This window comes from Hemicordylus capensis, chromosome 13 (genome assembly GCF_027244095.1).
Source record: "Hemicordylus capensis ecotype Gifberg chromosome 13, rHemCap1.1.pri, whole genome shotgun sequence".
NCBI classification, from domain to species: domain Eukaryota; kingdom Metazoa; phylum Chordata; class Lepidosauria; order Squamata; family Cordylidae; genus Hemicordylus; species Hemicordylus capensis.
In genome coordinates, this window is record NC_069669.1 from 7,318,018 (window position 1) to 7,334,614 (window position 16,597).

Below are 16,597 nucleotides of genomic sequence, written 5' to 3' on the forward strand. Positions count from 1 at the left end.
GGGGTGGGGGTGAGAGATCTCTCAAACACTTCAGTACACTGAAACATGCTATGGAACACTCTTCACAACTGTGTTGTGTATGCGTAGGCTTGTTTTCGCTGTTATTATTAGGGTAGAAGTCGCCTCCTTCCAAAGTTCAGGAGCTGTGAGCTCCCATTTTGTGATTACATGTGAGTGTGAAAGAGACCTCGAAGAACTTGTCCTCCTCTGATTATCACTGAACTACAGAGTTGGAAGGCTAGAACCACTCTAGCTACCGGACCACTCTAGCTCCTGTTCACCTAAACAGCAGCATTCCTACTTCAGTTATAACTAAATGCTGGATTTCTTGCATTGCGGCAAAACACAGGTGTGAACAAGCTGTAAGGATCCAGTCCAACATGTGACAGGACTCAAAAGACATTAATATATAAATATATAAATAAAAACCAAGACACACGTTTGCACAAAGTCACGCCTCTACTTCCTACACACAACAGTACCCATCCCTACTACCACCATGTTCGAGACAGCATTCTCCCTACTTGGGAACTGAGAAAAACTGTCAGAGTTGGAAAACTCCATGAGCCAATCAGCTCTCCAACAGAGCCTGCACCATCTTCCCTCGCCAGCCCCAGACTTATGGGTTGCCTGAATGACCCTAATAACTACCCACTGCTGTTGAGACAGTATTAAAGATGGCCTCTCGCGCCAAGGCCAATAATAACCTTGTTGATACAGGGATAGTAGTCAATTCCTGTGCAATATATCTGCTATAATTTCACAGCTCACACACACAAAAAGCGCGTAGCAAAATGACAATGAAGCCTGTGGAAGGGTGGCTGCTTAACCCTTTGCAGCTCTATGCTTCTTAAAGGCGACTCTGCCCTGCTTTGATTAGAAACCAAAATTTGAAGTTGTGTGTGTAAAATGCCAGTGAGGTTCAAGTATTCAACGTGGCACTTTGATAGCGATGATTTTCAAGTGTGTGTAACAGTGCGTAGAAGGAGAAAAGCCTAGCATCAGATACCAAGTACAAAGGGACCTTCTGTGTCTAAACAATCACAGTGCAATTTTGTTTACAATGACACTTTTGTGCACAGTCTGTTTGTTTCCCTAATTGTTGAATGCCTGCGTTGGTGACCGGTTTGCACACGGGGAGCCACTGGTGTGGAGGTTTGTTGGCACATCATTGGAAAATAAATTTCCGTAGAAAAGGCACAGGGTGTGGAATTAGGTGTAGAACTCAGCTTCTTGCAAAGTGCATCTTCCTTTTTAAAAAAGCAAGCTGCTAGTAGGGATGTGAACGAACCGGTTCAGCGTACTATTCCTAGAATGCCAAACCGGTTTGGAGACCCTGTGTTCGAACCGGTCTGAATGCCGGGGGTCACTTTAAGGCGCAGGAAGGGTGCCCTTATCTCCCCCACCACACTTCCCCCTCCAGCATTTCCAGTTTCACACTATCCCACTGCACCCAGGAAAAAGATGGGGTAGACTATGGGCCAACTCCTTCCATCTTGGAAAAAAGGGAAAGAAAGGGGGAACTCCCACACACAGAGTGAAACTCTTAGTGTAGAAACAGATTTCAGTGATGGAAAGGGGACGGGGGCAGAACTGGTCTTGTGGTAATGAAGTGCCCCCTTTGCTAAGCAGGGTTTGCCTTGGTTTGCATTTGGATGGGTGACTGTGTGTGAGCCCTGCCAGATATTCCCCTTAGAGGATGGGGCCATAGCTCAGTGGAAGAGCATCTGCATGCTTGCATGTAGAAGGTCCCAGGTTCCCTCCCTGGCATCTCCAGGTAGGGCTGGGAGAGACTCCTGCCTGGAACCCTGCAGAACTGCCGCCAGTCAGTGTAGACAATTCTGAACTAGATGACCAATGGTCTGACTCAGACAGGCAGATTCCTATGTGACTTTGTTCCTATGATCTAGGCTGCAAAGGGTTACAGACACAAAGAGGTCTCTCTGCTCTTATGGAGATGTCATTGACAAGTAGGTGGGAAGCCCTTGTTCCATGATGGTGTAAAAAACCTTGTAGCTGGAGTTGGACTGCAGCTGGCCGAGGTCACTCAGGTGCCAGTGGTCCACTGCGGGGGCGATCTTGGCCCCCACCTGCCCACGTACCATGCCATCAGCGATGGGGAAGACGCTCAAAGAATTAGGACGGTCCTTCCTGCTAGAAAGATTGGGAGGGAGGGAGGGAGGGAGGGAGGGAATGAGAACAAAAGACAGAGACAGAGGAAGAGAGGGAGGGAAGTGTCAGAGCAACCAGCAGATCTTTGAAATGTAGAAACCAACACAATAATTCAACAACATAGTTATCAACATAGTTGTGAGGTGGATTACAGAAGCTGTTTAGGATCATTCCAAACAAATAATACACGCCAGCTTCAGAGTCACACAAAACTCTTCTTCCAGCAGGAAAACAAGCTCTGTGCAACATGGAAGTTTTCAGTTTTGCCGCATCCAGCTTTTCTGAGTTTGCACCAGCATCAGCGCTGCGGAAACGCCCCAGGCCTTCTCCGGCTGTTCCTCAGCCAGGCTGCACGGACCTCCAGAAAAGCATTTCCCAAGAGATCCTGCTGAGAGGTGGCTACAAGCACTCTGCCTGTGACCTTGTGCGAAACGGCTGTAATGGACTCAAGGCCCCAGGGACAAGCAAAGGCAGCAAGCATGAAGGCTGATGAGAGAGGCGCAAATTGCTTTGAGGCTGGGAAGTCAGGGCAGTGGGGGGTCCAGAGGAACAAGAATTAATTTCCCTGTGGGTGGGAAGCAACACCCTCCAACTCTTAGCAGTTCCAATCCCAGATTTCCTCTGCTCAGTACGTGTGCAGGCGTGTCCAGCGCTTCATTCCACTGCCAATCAGAGTAGAGCCGGGGCTGTTCAACTTTGGCCCTCCTGCAGAGGTTGGCCTCCTGCAGATGTGGGACTACAACTCCCATCATCCCTGACCACTCTGGCTGGGGGTGATGGGAGTGGTAGTCTGACAACAGCTGGAGGGTCAAAGCTGGACCAAGGGTCTGACTCAGTATAAGGCATTTTCCTTTGGGGCTGAAGGTCAGCGTTAGAGGAGGGAGGACTGAGAAAGACTCCTGCCTAAAACCTTGCAGAAGCCACGGCTAGTCAGGGTAGACAAGACCGTTGCCTCCAAGGGCTGCTTCGGGGCTTGGGTGCATCTGGTCGGCCACACTGGGCCACATGATGCTCAGGCCAGCTGACTTAATCTGGTCCAGGACTGGCAGCGGCTTCTCCAAGGTTGCAGGCAGGAATCTCTCTCAGCCCTATCTTGGAGATGCTGCCAGGGAGGGGACTTGGAGCCTAGATGCTCTTCTCAGAGCGGCTTCATCCCCTAAAGGGAATCTCTTCCAGTGCTCACACTTCTGGCCTCCCATTCATATGCAACCAGGGCGGACCCTGCTTAGCTAAGGGGACAAGTCATGCTTGCTGCCACAAGACCAGCTCTCCTACCAGGAGATGCTGCCAGGGAGCTACTGCCAGAGACTGAACTGGAGGCCTTCTGCATGCAAAGCAGATGCTCCACCGCTGAGGTACGGCCCTTCTCCCTTGAACACAGGAAGCTGCATTATATTGAGTCAGACCACTGGTCCATCCAGCTCGGTTATTGTCTGCACTGACTGACAGCGGATATATATATATTCCAGTGAAACGTACCACGGAATGATGGCTTCACCCCTTGAAGTTTATGAAGAACAGGCTGCTTCCAACCAGCGTTCCCTATAACAGGGACCTGCAGATGTTGTTCACTACAACTCCCATAATCCCCAGTTGCAATGGCCTTTGGTGGGGGGTTATGGGAGTTGTAGTCCACAACATCTGGGAATCCCTCTTCCAGGGAACCCTGCTTCCAACAGTCTAGGGCTAGGATTCTCAAAGTTGGGTCCCCAGATGTTCTTTGACTTCAGCTCCCATAATCCCCAGTCAAAGGCCACTGAGGCTGTGGATTATGGGAGCTGGAGTCCAATAACATCTGGGGACCCAGCGCTGAGAATCCCTGGTCTAGGATAGGGGTAGTTAACCTGAGGGTCTCCAGGTGTTTGTTGCACTACAATTCCCGTCATCAAGAGTCGCAATAAACTGCAGCTCAGTTTATGTCAAAAGAGCTGGTTGTGTGGCAGCAAGCATGAATTGTCTTTTGCTGAGCAGGGTCTGCCCTGGTTTGCATTTGAATGGGAGACTACATATGTGAGCATTGGGAAGAGCAACTGCATGCTTACAAGCAGAAGGTTCCAAGTTCCCACCCTGGCATCATCTCCAAGACAGGGCTGAGACTCCTGCCTGTAACCTTGGAGAAGCTGCTGCCAGTCTGTGCAGACAATACTGAGCTAGATGGACCAATGATCTGACTCAGTATATGGCAGCTGCCTTATGCATTGCCTTATCCAACAGATGGATTGTGGGATTCACGGAGGCCAGGACAACGAGTCCCGGCCTCTGTTTACCAGCGCTACCGGGAGCAGCATTTTTTGTGTGGGCAGGCGGCTTGAGTGCCCACCCAGGATGTGAGTGGTTGTCTGGGGGGCTGAACCCTGCCTCCGCCCTCCCCACCTGACCATGTGCATGATCGTATGAACAGAGAAGTCGGACCTGACCTCAGTCACTCATGCGCTGGTAACATCCAGATTGAATTACTGCAATGCCCTCTACGCGGGGCTGCCCTTGAAGACTGTTCAGAAGCTTCGGCTGGTTCAGAATGCTGCCGCAAAGATGCTCATGGGTGCAAGTCGCTTCACGAGCATTACACCCATCCTGCGTCAGCTTCATTGGCTACCAGTCCGCTTCTGGGCTAGATTCAAGGTGCTGGTATTGACCTTTAAAGCCCTACATGGTTTGGGGCCGGAGTACCTGTCGGACCGCATTTGCCCATATGAATCTGCCAGGGCCCTCCACTCATCAACTCAGGCCCTGCTCATGACCCCGCCATTAACAGAGATCCGGTTGGCAGGGAATAGAGACAAGACCTTTTTGGTTGTGGCCCCTCAGCTTTGGAACGCCATCCCTGAAGAGCTCCACCATGCTCCCTCCCTTCGTGTTTTTAAAAAATATCTTAAAATGCACCTTTTAAGGAGACTTTTTAATGCTCCATTATTATTATTTTGTTATATCTGGTAGGTTCTTTAGCTTGTTATAATTTTCAGTTTTAATTTGACCCCAATGCTTGTGGTTTTTAATCTGACAACATTTCTGTTTAATTTAGTTAATTGTATTACTTGTATTGTATCTTGTGTCTATCTTATTGTTGTGAGCCGCCCCGGACAGTAGTGCACTGGAGGGATGAGGTATAAATATTTTAAATGAAATAATAATAAATAAAATAACAGCCCCAGAGTATCCTACCTCCATTCATCTGCCCAGCCCATGGCAACACAGAGCAAGGAAATGCTCCCAGTGGCCACACAGCAACTTGGAGAAAAGCTCAACGCCCACTCAGCCTTCCACACCCCACCCCAACACATGCGCACACAATCCGCCCCCCTGAAAGCCAGGTAGTTGGAATTACCTTTTCCTCCATGGCTGGCGGTGACTGAGGTGACAAAACAGAGAGCAGCCAGCACAAGAGAGGCCACGGCACAAGAAGCAAGACAAGAGAACAACCATTAGAGTGCAACGGTCATGCAAGCACACGGACACATGTGAAGTGCTCACACAAAATGCTCGCTTGGGAGCAGATGGAGATATCGACACCCAGCCTCATAAACATGCAGCTGCCCAGAAAACACAGTACATACAATCTTGCTCGCCTGACCCAGGATGATGCCTGTTTCTTTAAGGACACATCGGCGGAGGAGATTTTTCAGGGACGGGCCATACGGCTTCAGGATGGCCCCACTAGCACATGGTGTTCACCCCCAGCTGGCCTCTACCCATCTTGTGCCATGGGAGGGGGCAGCCCTGTAGCCATCCATGGAGGTCATTCACACAATCAAAAACTGTGCCCTACCCGGGTCTGGGAGCAGTGTGTGCTCCTAATTTTGGGTTGAGCGGAAGCCAGGTGGGAGGAAAACCTGGGGAGAACTGATTGAAGCTATGCCCACAACCACTGGAAAGTGGGCTAAGGGAGCATAGGCCGCTTTCCAGTGGTCATGGGAACCACCAGGCTCACAGGCGAGCCCGGTGCTCCCAAGGCGGCTAGCCCGCCTAAACCACCCTCCCCTTAAATGAGGTTAATGGAGCGAGCGCTCCATTAACCCCATTTCATTGCTCATGTGCCGCCATGGTGCACAGCGACACATGAGTAGACCCCTGGCCGGGAGGCTGCAAGCAGCTTCCCTGGCTCAGGGCGTCTCTCCAGGATGCCCAGCGCACTCGGAAGGGGTCATCCTGGAACTTCCGATCCCCGCAGACCCTGCCGGCTCTGTGACGGAGCTGACGGTTGTGTGGCCAGCCGATCTGGCCGCGCCGCTACGAGCGGCTGCTCGTCTACGGGGAGAGTGGGCCCGCTCTCTCCGCAGAACCCCCTCAAGCACTTCACACATGTCATGTGAAGCGCCTCGTTGAGGCTCTTCTCACGATCGGTGAGGAGCCATGAGGGGGGTTGTGAGGAGAGTGGGGTAAGCCCGCTCTCCCCGCAGACAAGCCGTCAGTCTGCGACGGGCAGCTGCAGCGGCCGCCCACACGACTGCCGGCTCCATCACGGAGCCGGTGGGGGCCGGGAAGTTCGGAGGTCGCGCAGCCCCCAGAAGCTCCAGCATGCACTGCGTGAGTGTGCAGGGCACGCTGGAGAGACCCCCGAGCCGGGAGGCTGCTTTTCAGCCATGCGATCGGGGGTCTCCTCGTGAGTTGCTGCGGCAACGCACGATTTTAAAAAAACTGGGTTTAAGGGGAGGGGTAGTTTGGCAGGTTAACTGCCTGGAGGACACCAGGCTCGGCTGCGAGCCTGGTGGTTCTCACGGTCCACCGAAATCGGGCTCAGCAACCCTAGCCTGATTTCGATGAACTGTGTGAATAGCCTCATTGTGTGGAAGCAAGGTGGGAGGACAACTTGGGAAGAAGTGACTGTGTGGAAGCAAGGTGCCTGCACAAAATCCATCGCTCATGCAGTCCAGGAAGCTATTCTCACGGTCAGAAGAAAGCGGGCTAAGGGTGCTTAGGGTGCTTCCCACCGACCGTGAGACTCACCGGGCTCACAGCCGAGCCTGGTTGAGTCAAATCGGTTCACCCGCTTAAGTAGCCCTCCCCTAAGCCCAGGTTAGCGGAGCGAGCACTCCACTAACCCGGGCTTTCCAATCATGAGTTGCTGTGGTGCGGCTCCGTGCCACGTCAGCTCACGAGTAGCCTCCCGGCTCGGGGGTCTCTCCAGCATGCCCTGCGCACTCACGCAGGGCATGCTGGAGCTTCCGGGGGCCATGTGGCCCCCGATCCTCCCAGCCCCCACCGGCTCCGTAACAGAGCTGGCAGTCGGGTGGGCAGCCGCTTCGGCCGCCCGGAGCAGACTGCCTGCTCGTGTGTGGGGAGAGCAGCCTAAGCCCGCTCTCCCCGCTCACCCACCCCAGGGAGCTCCCACTGATCGTGGGAACCGCCTCCAGGTCTTCTCCATCTGACCCATTCTCTCTATGGATGTTTGGGGGATCCATTGGGGATGAGACCCTAGCACGGGTCTTGACCCATTTCTTTAGGATCTAGGAGCCAACCCAAAAATTTAGGAGGCAAAAACTTGAACCATTTTTTGGTACAACACCCTGGGACCTCAGAATAAAAGGCAGGATAAAAGTGTAAATAATAAACAAACAAGCAATATATTAGTATGTTCCTATACACAGCATGTACCATGCGCTCACACAAACAGACACCAATGGAAGCAAGACACAAAGAATGCACATAGACACACACATACACACCAGTGCACCCAGAAGCAGAACATACAAAGTATCTGGAGAGCAAAAAAAGACACAAAATGGTCTTACCTCTCTAAAAGACTGTGCATAAAGTGACACACAATTAGCCAAGGATTCTCATACCTGTGTCCCCAGATGTTGTTGGCCTATAATGCCCATCATCCCCTGACTGATCACTGTGGTGGGGGGAGATGGGAGTTGTAGTCCAAGAACACCCAGGGACCCAATTTTGAGAACCTCTGCAATAAGGGGGTGGGGCGGGGCAGGGCAGAATAACCATGCGCATGGTGGAACAACTGTGCAGAGCTTGGCCCAAACCTACTGCCTGGAATGAAGGAAAAAGCCCCCTCTCGCTGCTTAGTTGCTCACAGGAAACTGTCCCAACAGTGCGCCTGGCGTGGGTGTCCCTTCTCTCCTCCCAGGAGGCTAGCAATCCGCCAACACCCAGACAGACCCCAAGAAGAGAGGCAGCTTGGCCAACGGACAGCAAGAGACTCATGTTGCCAAGGTCTCCTTTAGCTCGATGCCAGGTTGATCCATCACTGTTTTTTTACATACTTGATCACATACCACCCACTCCCCCAAGGGCCAAGCCGAACATTAGGGGCCACTGCATGGTCGTTAAACGTGTGCTTTCCCCGTTCGCTTCTAAATAGGATCTTGGGGGTTTACTTTGGGTGGGTTCACATGAACTGCCAACCAGTTAGTAGGAGGAAACAGTGGATCCCAGAAGCAGTGTTGTTGCAAATTCAGAAGTGCGGGAGCTCTCCTTGACAGCCCTCATAGCCACACCCACCCTGATGGCCATCCCACCCCATGGGCCACATCCCCACTTAGATAGATGCAATAATTGGAGTGGGGTGGGGTGGGGGTTTCCTGTTACAAGGATAGTTTCCTAATCCTACAGAGCTTGAACCTCATGTGGTTATCCACCCAGAAGAGCAGTCTGGATTGTCAGCCCCAAAGCGTGGAGGATACTGCTTGCAATGGGAGACACGAAGAAGGGTCATAAAATCAATTGCAGTCCTGTATTCAGCTACTCGTGGAATAGCAAGAGCAGTACATGGTGTCCATGTAGAAAGCCAAAGGCTTTAAGTCCCTGCTGAGACTCTGCGGGAGGAGAGCCGGTCTTGTGGTAGCAAGCATGACTTGTCCCCTTTGCTAAACAGGGTCTGCCCCCTGGTTGCTTGTGAATGGGAGACTTCATGTTTGAGCACTGTAAGATATTCTTCTCAGGGGATGAGGCCGATCTGGAAAGAGCAGAAGGTTCCAAGTTCCCTCCCTGGCATCTCCATACAGGGCTGCAGGAGACTCCTGCCTGCAACCTTGGAGAAGCCGCTGCCAGTCTGTGTAGACAGTACTGAGCTAGGTAGACCAATGATCTGACTCAGGATATGGCAGCTGCCTATGTTCCTAAGAAAAGTACCGGGTCTGCATCCCTGCAGCACTACACCACTGGATCACGGGGAGTGCATGCTCCCAGTAGGTGTGTTGTTCGAATCCACCCACTGCTAGTCCCCAACTCCTCCGCCTGACTTTCACCCAACAGCAAAAAGGTTTTGTATTCTGCACACAGAATGTGCAAGCCCTTTGGGGGAGCAGGGTGCAGTCTTCCATATGACACTCGTAACCATTGTTCAGTACTTCAGAGGTGCAATACAACAGGGAGCTATATTCTGGCACTGTTTAGCGCCCCCCCCCCACCCAGGAACTGCTACCTAAGGCAACCACCTAGGTTTGCTTAGTGGATGGGCTGGACCTGCTGCAGCGTAGCTCACCGCCAGTCCTGAGAGAGAGACTGGAGAGCGCCAGAGGGTAGGGCAACCAATGGCGGCAAACTGGAACTGTCATGAAGCCCATGATGAAGAGATTGGCTGGAGCTCCTTGGAAGCATGAAGACACCACAGGAAAGGGCCAGCTGGAGACTGGGTTAATGTCAACACACACTCACAGCGCAGGAGTCACTCAAGAGCTTGCATGAGCAAAGCCAAGGTGCAATCCTACCTCCTCCCGGGTAAGCCACTGTCATTTTGACTATTGCCAGCAACCTGCTGCATCTTGGAGCGCTCAATGTGTTCCACGTAGGTTTGGATCATCTGGGAAAGGAAGGAAAATGCAAGTTTTGGGAGGTATAGAAATATTTTAAATAAATAACCAAACAAAACCCAAACAAAACCCAAACAAAACCAAACAAAACCAAACAAAACCCAAACAAAACACCACACAAGTTAACCCAAATACCAAAAGGCTCTTAGAGTTAATATATCCTGCCTTTTTCTTTTCTGGACAACCTTTTCTTTCACAGCAAAAAGCCTCCTTTGAGAACAGGATAGGGATGTGCACAAATGTTTTGGCGGGGCGGGGCACAGTACCTTTAAGCATGAATGTGCCGAATCAATTTGGCACGGCCCACCAAATCATTTCGTCAGGGCGGGGAGCGGTACCTTTAAGCATGATTAAAGCAGGTCCTTACCTGCTTCTCCACCGTCCTGCTGCTCAAAAGTCCGCATGCGGCCATGGGGCTTCACACAGCAGCCAGTGGCCATGTGCGTGGTCAACACAGTGAAGCCCTGCGGCCATGCATGGACTTCTGAACAGCACAGCGCCACGCCCGGAAATGCAGCAGGGTGGCGGACAAGCAGGTAAGGACCTGCTTTAATCATGCTTAAAGGCACTGCTCCCTGCCCAATGAAACAATTCAGTGGGCCATGCCAAATCGATTCAGCGCATCCCTACTGGATGCACCAAATCGATTTGTGCATATCCCTAGAACAGGATGGGTCATAATGTTGTGGCCTTCCTCTGCAGCAAGTGTTTCAAGTGCTGGACAAGGACTGAGGAGACCAGGCTCAAATCCCTGTTCTGCCACAAAGCTCACTAGGGCTGTTTACACGTTCAAAAACTGAGTAGGACTGGAGATGTGAAGGCAGGAGGGGACTGGAAAGCATGGGGGGGCAGGTTTTGGGGGGGTTCCATAAATGGGGGGGGAATTGGATTACGTAATAATTTCTTTTTGGAATGATGAATAAAATATTTAAGAAAAGGTGTTCGGATATATTCCTATAAAGAAAAATGTTCTGGCCTTTACTCTACCAAGCTTCTTGCTTGCTTCAGATTCCTCCAACTTCTACAGCATGTTAAAGAAACTGGTCTATGTTTGGAAATATACCAGATCATGAAATAAAGGAACATGTGAACAGATAGAGAGGTTTGTCTCAATACAGGCAATTCAGTTTTCATAAGTCACTAGGATGACAAAAATGAAGGATCCAAAGAAGCAGAAACTGCTGATAGTGATATAGTACTTCTAAATGTAATATACCAAACATGATCAAAGTTATGAACAAAGCAGGTTATACATAATAAATGCTCCGAAAGAAACAGTGTGACTCCAGACCAGTAAAAGACGCTAGAAAAAAAGTATTGCATATATTTCAATTCTTCCCGGGGGTGGGGGTGGGCGGGATGGGACAGAAAAAAACCCAGTTGTTGTCTCCCACCCACCCCCATGACTTCAAAATTTCTGGAAATTTTGCATCTCTAGGTAGGACAAGTATCTTACCCAGCTTTGGGATCCGGGCACGCTCAATGGCCATTGCTATTTCTTAGGCCATAAACCACACTAATAGTAGGTAAAACTGTAAAAATTGCAGGTTATGGAATTGCATGGATGCCATCTCATGAAAAAAGACATTTTCCACACACAAAACTAATCTTTTAGCGAGACGGCTAGGCAATAACTCTTCTCCATGACATCTAGTTATCTATACACAGGCTTGGCTTTTTTATTTGTAAGACCATTAAAACATATAATTTCTGCCGCCTTGAGGTGTAGTCAAAGAACACTTTTATCACCTAAAAACATAAGAGGCCTACATCAGCCTAGAAGTCTATTTAATTCGGCATCCTGTTTCCCATAGTGGTCAACCACCATGTCTAGCAAATATGTAAAATTGTGCTGATTTGTTCCAACTACTTCTTCTCTCTTAAATCACGCATCCGGTATCCTGCAATCTATCTCCAAGCCTGGAGGTAGACAAAAGGACTGCTGTCCACACCTACAAAGATGAGACAATGAAGTACCTCGGTGTGGCGTTGATGAAGGGCATTGTACTCTTTCTTCATTTCTGATTCACGCTCCTCCAACCGAGAAACTGTTCATTGGAGAGGGAGAGAAAAAAGATGTCGCCTGCTATTTCCAGAAGAAAAAGGCCCCCAAAGTTACTTAATTATCTGGGATTGATTGACGACTCAAGAGGCAGGACCAATAATCACTATACAGATTAAATCTATTTCAACCTGCATACAGATCACAGAGCCAGCAGCAGAATTTAAAAGGAGTGTGGACACAATCAAAACTGTGCCCTTTTGACACTGGATTAATTCATCTGACTTAACTGCCACCCCCTTGTTTTGAACTCACAAATTCGAAGGCCAGGTTCAGACGTAACAATAAACTGTTAGGCAACAGAAGCGATTAGCTTGCTCATTCCCCTTCATAAGTAAAGGAAGAGATTGAAAGCTTTTGCTTGTGGTTTGTGATAAACCACAGTTTCCCATTTCATCCGAACTCAGGAAACTGTAGTTTGTACAAACTGTGGTTCAGGGCAAACCCTTTCATGAGGTGAGGCGAGACAGCTGCCTCAACAACAATAATTTATATACTGCTTTTCAACAAAAGTTTCCAAAGCAGTTTACACAGAGAAATAATACATACATAAATAAATGAGATGGATCCTTGTCCCCAAAGGGCTCACAATCTAAAAAGAAACACAAGATAGACACCAGCAACAGTCACTGGAGAGATATTGTGCTGGGGGTGGATGGGGCCAGTTACTTTCTCTCCCCCTGCTAAATAGAGAGAATCACCACATTAAAAAGGTGCCTCTTCGCCCAGTTAGCAGGGGCAATCTCTGGGGTACCAGCAAGGTGTGAAGATCCCTCCCCCCACTGAGTAGATCTTTGGAAGCAATCTGACCTTAGCAACCTTTGCAAGCAAGCACCTCTCCTCACACTCATTGCAAAGCTTGCAAGAAGCACAAGGAGAGATGAGATCCTAGATTCAAATGACTGCATGAACCAAGGAAATCTCTTCCACTTATGGGCAAAGGGGAAAGGTCAGGGGGCATAAGCTAAACTGCAGTCAGCACACACACTCACCAAACATCTGAATAAAGTCCAGGGCTGCTCAACTTCGGCTCTCCTGCAGATATTGGCCTACAACTCCCATAATCCCTGGCTTCTGGACACTGTGGCTGCGGATTATGGGAGTTGTAGTCCAAAAGCAGGTGCTGAGCCAAGTTGAGCAGGCCTTCAGATGCACACATGCTCTGTATCAACTGCCACTGAGTAACACAGAGACCAGAAAACTCCCACAACTTATCCATGGGGCAGAGGATCACAGCACAGCCATGCACAGCTTTCACTTACGCTGGTCAGCATAGTTTTTGGCCTTCAGCTCCAGCTGCCGTGTTTGAAATTCAAGGTGCTCAACCTGGATCTGTAATTCTTTCTTCTCCTGTTCCAGCGCATCTTCAAATTCAATGAATTTCTGCGTGGGACAAGAAAAAGGCTACACATGAGTGGCAAAAGAAATAAAAGCACTACTTTTCATTGGTTTAGCGGGCTGGGAGCCTTCACTCTGACGCAAGAAAGAAGACATAAGTAAAAAAAATCAGCTTTTCACTTGCAGGACAATTTTCACCTAGGGACACTTTCAAACAAGCATCTAACCACGTGGAAACAGAAGGTTGACCTTCTTGTCTGAATCTGAATTGGCCTCCAGAGAGAAATTACATAGGGACATAGGAAGCTGCTTTATACCAAGCCAGACATTTGGTCCATCAGTTTTTTCTACACCAGGCCTGTACAACCAGAGGTGCATCTAGGTAATTTTGGAGCCTGGACCTAAAGGCCTTTGGAGGCAAACACACACACACACACTGCAAATTAAGCATCATCCTGCTCGGCCAGGTGACTACACCACCCAGGAAAGACTAAAGAGGATTTGGGGGCCCCCAGGAGCTGTGAATGCCCTGGACTTCAGCCCCAAAGTCCAGGGGTAAAAGCGCCTCTGTGCATAACATAAGGCCTGAGGGCCAGATCTAGCCCACAGATACTTTTTTGCTGGCCCAAGGGGGGGGGGCAAAGTATTGCAGTGCCTAAGGCGAGGTGCAAATTGCCACCTTGCCCCATGATCTGGTGGGTTCAGCCCCCTTTCAAAACTGACCTTCACAAGCTTTGAAAGTGCCTGGGAGACAGGGAAGAGGAAAGGTTGCTAGGAGAACCTTTTCACTTCCATCGTCATGCTGTGGGTAACGAAGAACGGTCTTAATGCAATCATAAATGGGCTGAACATTGACTTCGGCCCCTGCATACCAAGTCATGATTGGTTCCAGCCTGCCAGGGCATTGGAGTTGTGCAGCCCTGGTCTACACTGACCGGCAGTGTCTCTCCAAGGTTGCAGGCAGGAGTCTTTCCCAGCCCAAACCTGGAGATGCTGCCAGGGAGGGAACGTGGGGCCTTCTACATGCAAGCAGATGCTCTACCACTGAGCTACAGCCCCGTCCTCTAAGCGGAATCTCTTACAGCAGACCATGCTTACATGTAATCACCCATCCAGGTGCAAACCAAGGTGAACCCAGCTTAACAGAAGGGACAATTAATGCTCACTACCACAAGACTGGCTCTCCACCCCAAATTAAATGAAAGAAAAGAAGGCTTCAGGAGAAGGTACATCCACTTTTAATGTTTTTCTTCCTTATGATAAAAACTACACAGTATTGTAACACACAATATGCTAATGGGAACATACGTTCACCCATATCATATGTTCAATAAGTAGAGCCTATCGTTCAACCCATGTTGTTGTCCAAGATTGGCCTTTCACGCTTATTTTTTCAATTAAAAAGTCACATCGGCAGGGGTTGGTAGACGTGCCACTCACATCGCAGAGCATATTTTCATCAATCTAGCCACCTAATGGTACAGAGGGTAAATGACTTGATTAGCATGCCAGAACATAGGAACACAGGAAGCTGCCATATGCTGAGTCAGACCCTTGGTCCGTCTAGCTCAGTATTGTCCACCCAGACTGGCAACGGCTTCTCCAAAGTTGCAGGCAGGAGTCTCTCTCAGCCCTATCTTGGAGATGCTGCCAGGGAGGGAACTTGGAACAGAGATGCTCTTCCCAGAGTGGCTCCATCCCCTAAGGGGAATATCTTCCAGGGCTCACACTTCTAGACTCCCATTCATATGCAACCAGGGCACACTCTGCTTAGCTAAGGGGACAAGTCATGCTTGCTACCACAAGACCAGCTCTCCTCTCCTACCCTGACTAGCAGCAGCTCCAAAGGAAAGAGTCTTTCCCAGCCCTACCTGGAGATGCCAGAGAATGAACATGGGACCTCCTGCATGCAAGCATGCAGATGCTCCCACATTGATCTATGGCCCTATCCCCTATGGGGAATATTTTACAGCACTCCCACATGGAGTCTCCCACCCAAATGCAAACCAAGCTGAACCCTGCTTAGCAGAAGGGCAATTCATGCTTGATACAACAAGGCCAGCTCTCCTCCCAACTTCTCACCTAAGTCCTATGCCAGAAAAGGATCTGAGCAAAGAAAGGGGATTGACGGCGACCACAGATAATGGCTAGCTAGTCACCTTAAGTAGCACAGCAGGGAAATGCTTGAATAACTAGCAGAAGGTTGCCAGTTTGAATCCCCGCAGGTATGTTTCCCAGACTATGAGAAACTCCTATATCAGGCAGCAGCGATATAGGAAGAGGCTCAAAGGCATCATCTCAGACTGCGCGGGAGGAGGCAATGGTAAACCCCTCCTGTATTCTACCAAAGAAAAGCACAGGGCCCTGTGGGCACCAGGATTCGAAATCGACTTGACGGCACACTTTACCTTTTAGTGAGCTAAGCCTAAATTTGTAGATCCCTGAAAACCTGGGCAGCATTATTTGATGTCTAATGCAAGCGATGGGAAGCAGAACCTACGCAACTATCTTTCTATCTACCTAGGCAAACTAAGTGCAAATAAATAATTTAGAAGCAAACAGACATTCCTACTGCCCACTGCAATACTGACAGTCAATACTGGCTGTTCTTAGAGATCCCAGGCAGGGGGCAGGGCCCCCTTCCAGTTAATTCTAATAGGGGTTAAAAGAGTGGGGCCAGGGGCGGTCGCCCTGCTTGCCCTGCCCTAAGAACAGCCCTGTTGACAGTCAGCAGAGAACATGCTCATCTTAATCCGGGTCTCTGTGGGTCACGTACAAGCAAGGAAGGTAGACAGGATGCCATTCTCAGAGCTGATCTCCCCCACATCAGAAACTCCCTGAACAAAGAAAGCTATTACATCAGGAAGAAGACAAAGCTAAAACCCTTCTCTTTGACATGAGTGTTTCCTACGGGGTGGGAGCTTTTGATCGGGGGAGGGGGAGGATACCCAAGCATACAATCTGCTCCTGATTCTCATAAGAACATAAGAACAGCCTTGCTGGATCAGGCCCAAGGCCCATCTAATCCAGCACCCTGTTTCACACAGTGGCCCACCAGATATTCCCGGGAAGCCCACAGACAGGAGTTGAGGACATGCCCTCTCTCCTCCTGCTGTCACTCCCCTGCAACTGGTACTCAGAGGCATCCTGCCTTGGAGGCTGGAGGTGGCCTATAGCCCTCCAACTAGTAGCCGCTGATAGACCTCTCCTCCATGAAGTCATCCAAACCCCTCTTAAAGCCATCCAGGTTGTTGGCTGT

At 49.9% G+C, this 16,597-nt stretch overlaps 1 protein-coding gene across 23 annotated transcripts in view; it reads right to left on the minus strand.

The window, feature by feature from the left end:
* Positions 1-16,597, minus strand: part of MAPK8IP3 (mitogen-activated protein kinase 8 interacting protein 3) — a 76,975-nt gene that overhangs the window by 52,688 nt on the left and 7,690 nt on the right. For 8 of the 23 annotated variants that reach the window (XM_053275980.1, XM_053275974.1, XM_053275985.1 and 5 more), the window contains exons 2-6: positions 13,263-13,383; positions 11,916-11,986; positions 9,837-9,928; positions 5,498-5,521; positions 2,010-2,154 (exon numbers count right to left, since the gene is read on the minus strand). In XM_053275980.1, coding sequence (XP_053131955.1) covers positions 2,010-2,154; positions 5,498-5,521; positions 9,837-9,928; positions 11,916-11,986; positions 13,263-13,383 — 453 coding nt within the window. The remainder of the gene's footprint in view (positions 1-2,009; positions 2,155-5,497; positions 5,522-9,836; positions 9,929-11,915; positions 11,987-13,262; positions 13,384-16,597) is intronic. The other 15 variants (XM_053275994.1, XM_053275992.1, XM_053275990.1 and 12 more) reach the window with 7 other exon arrangements.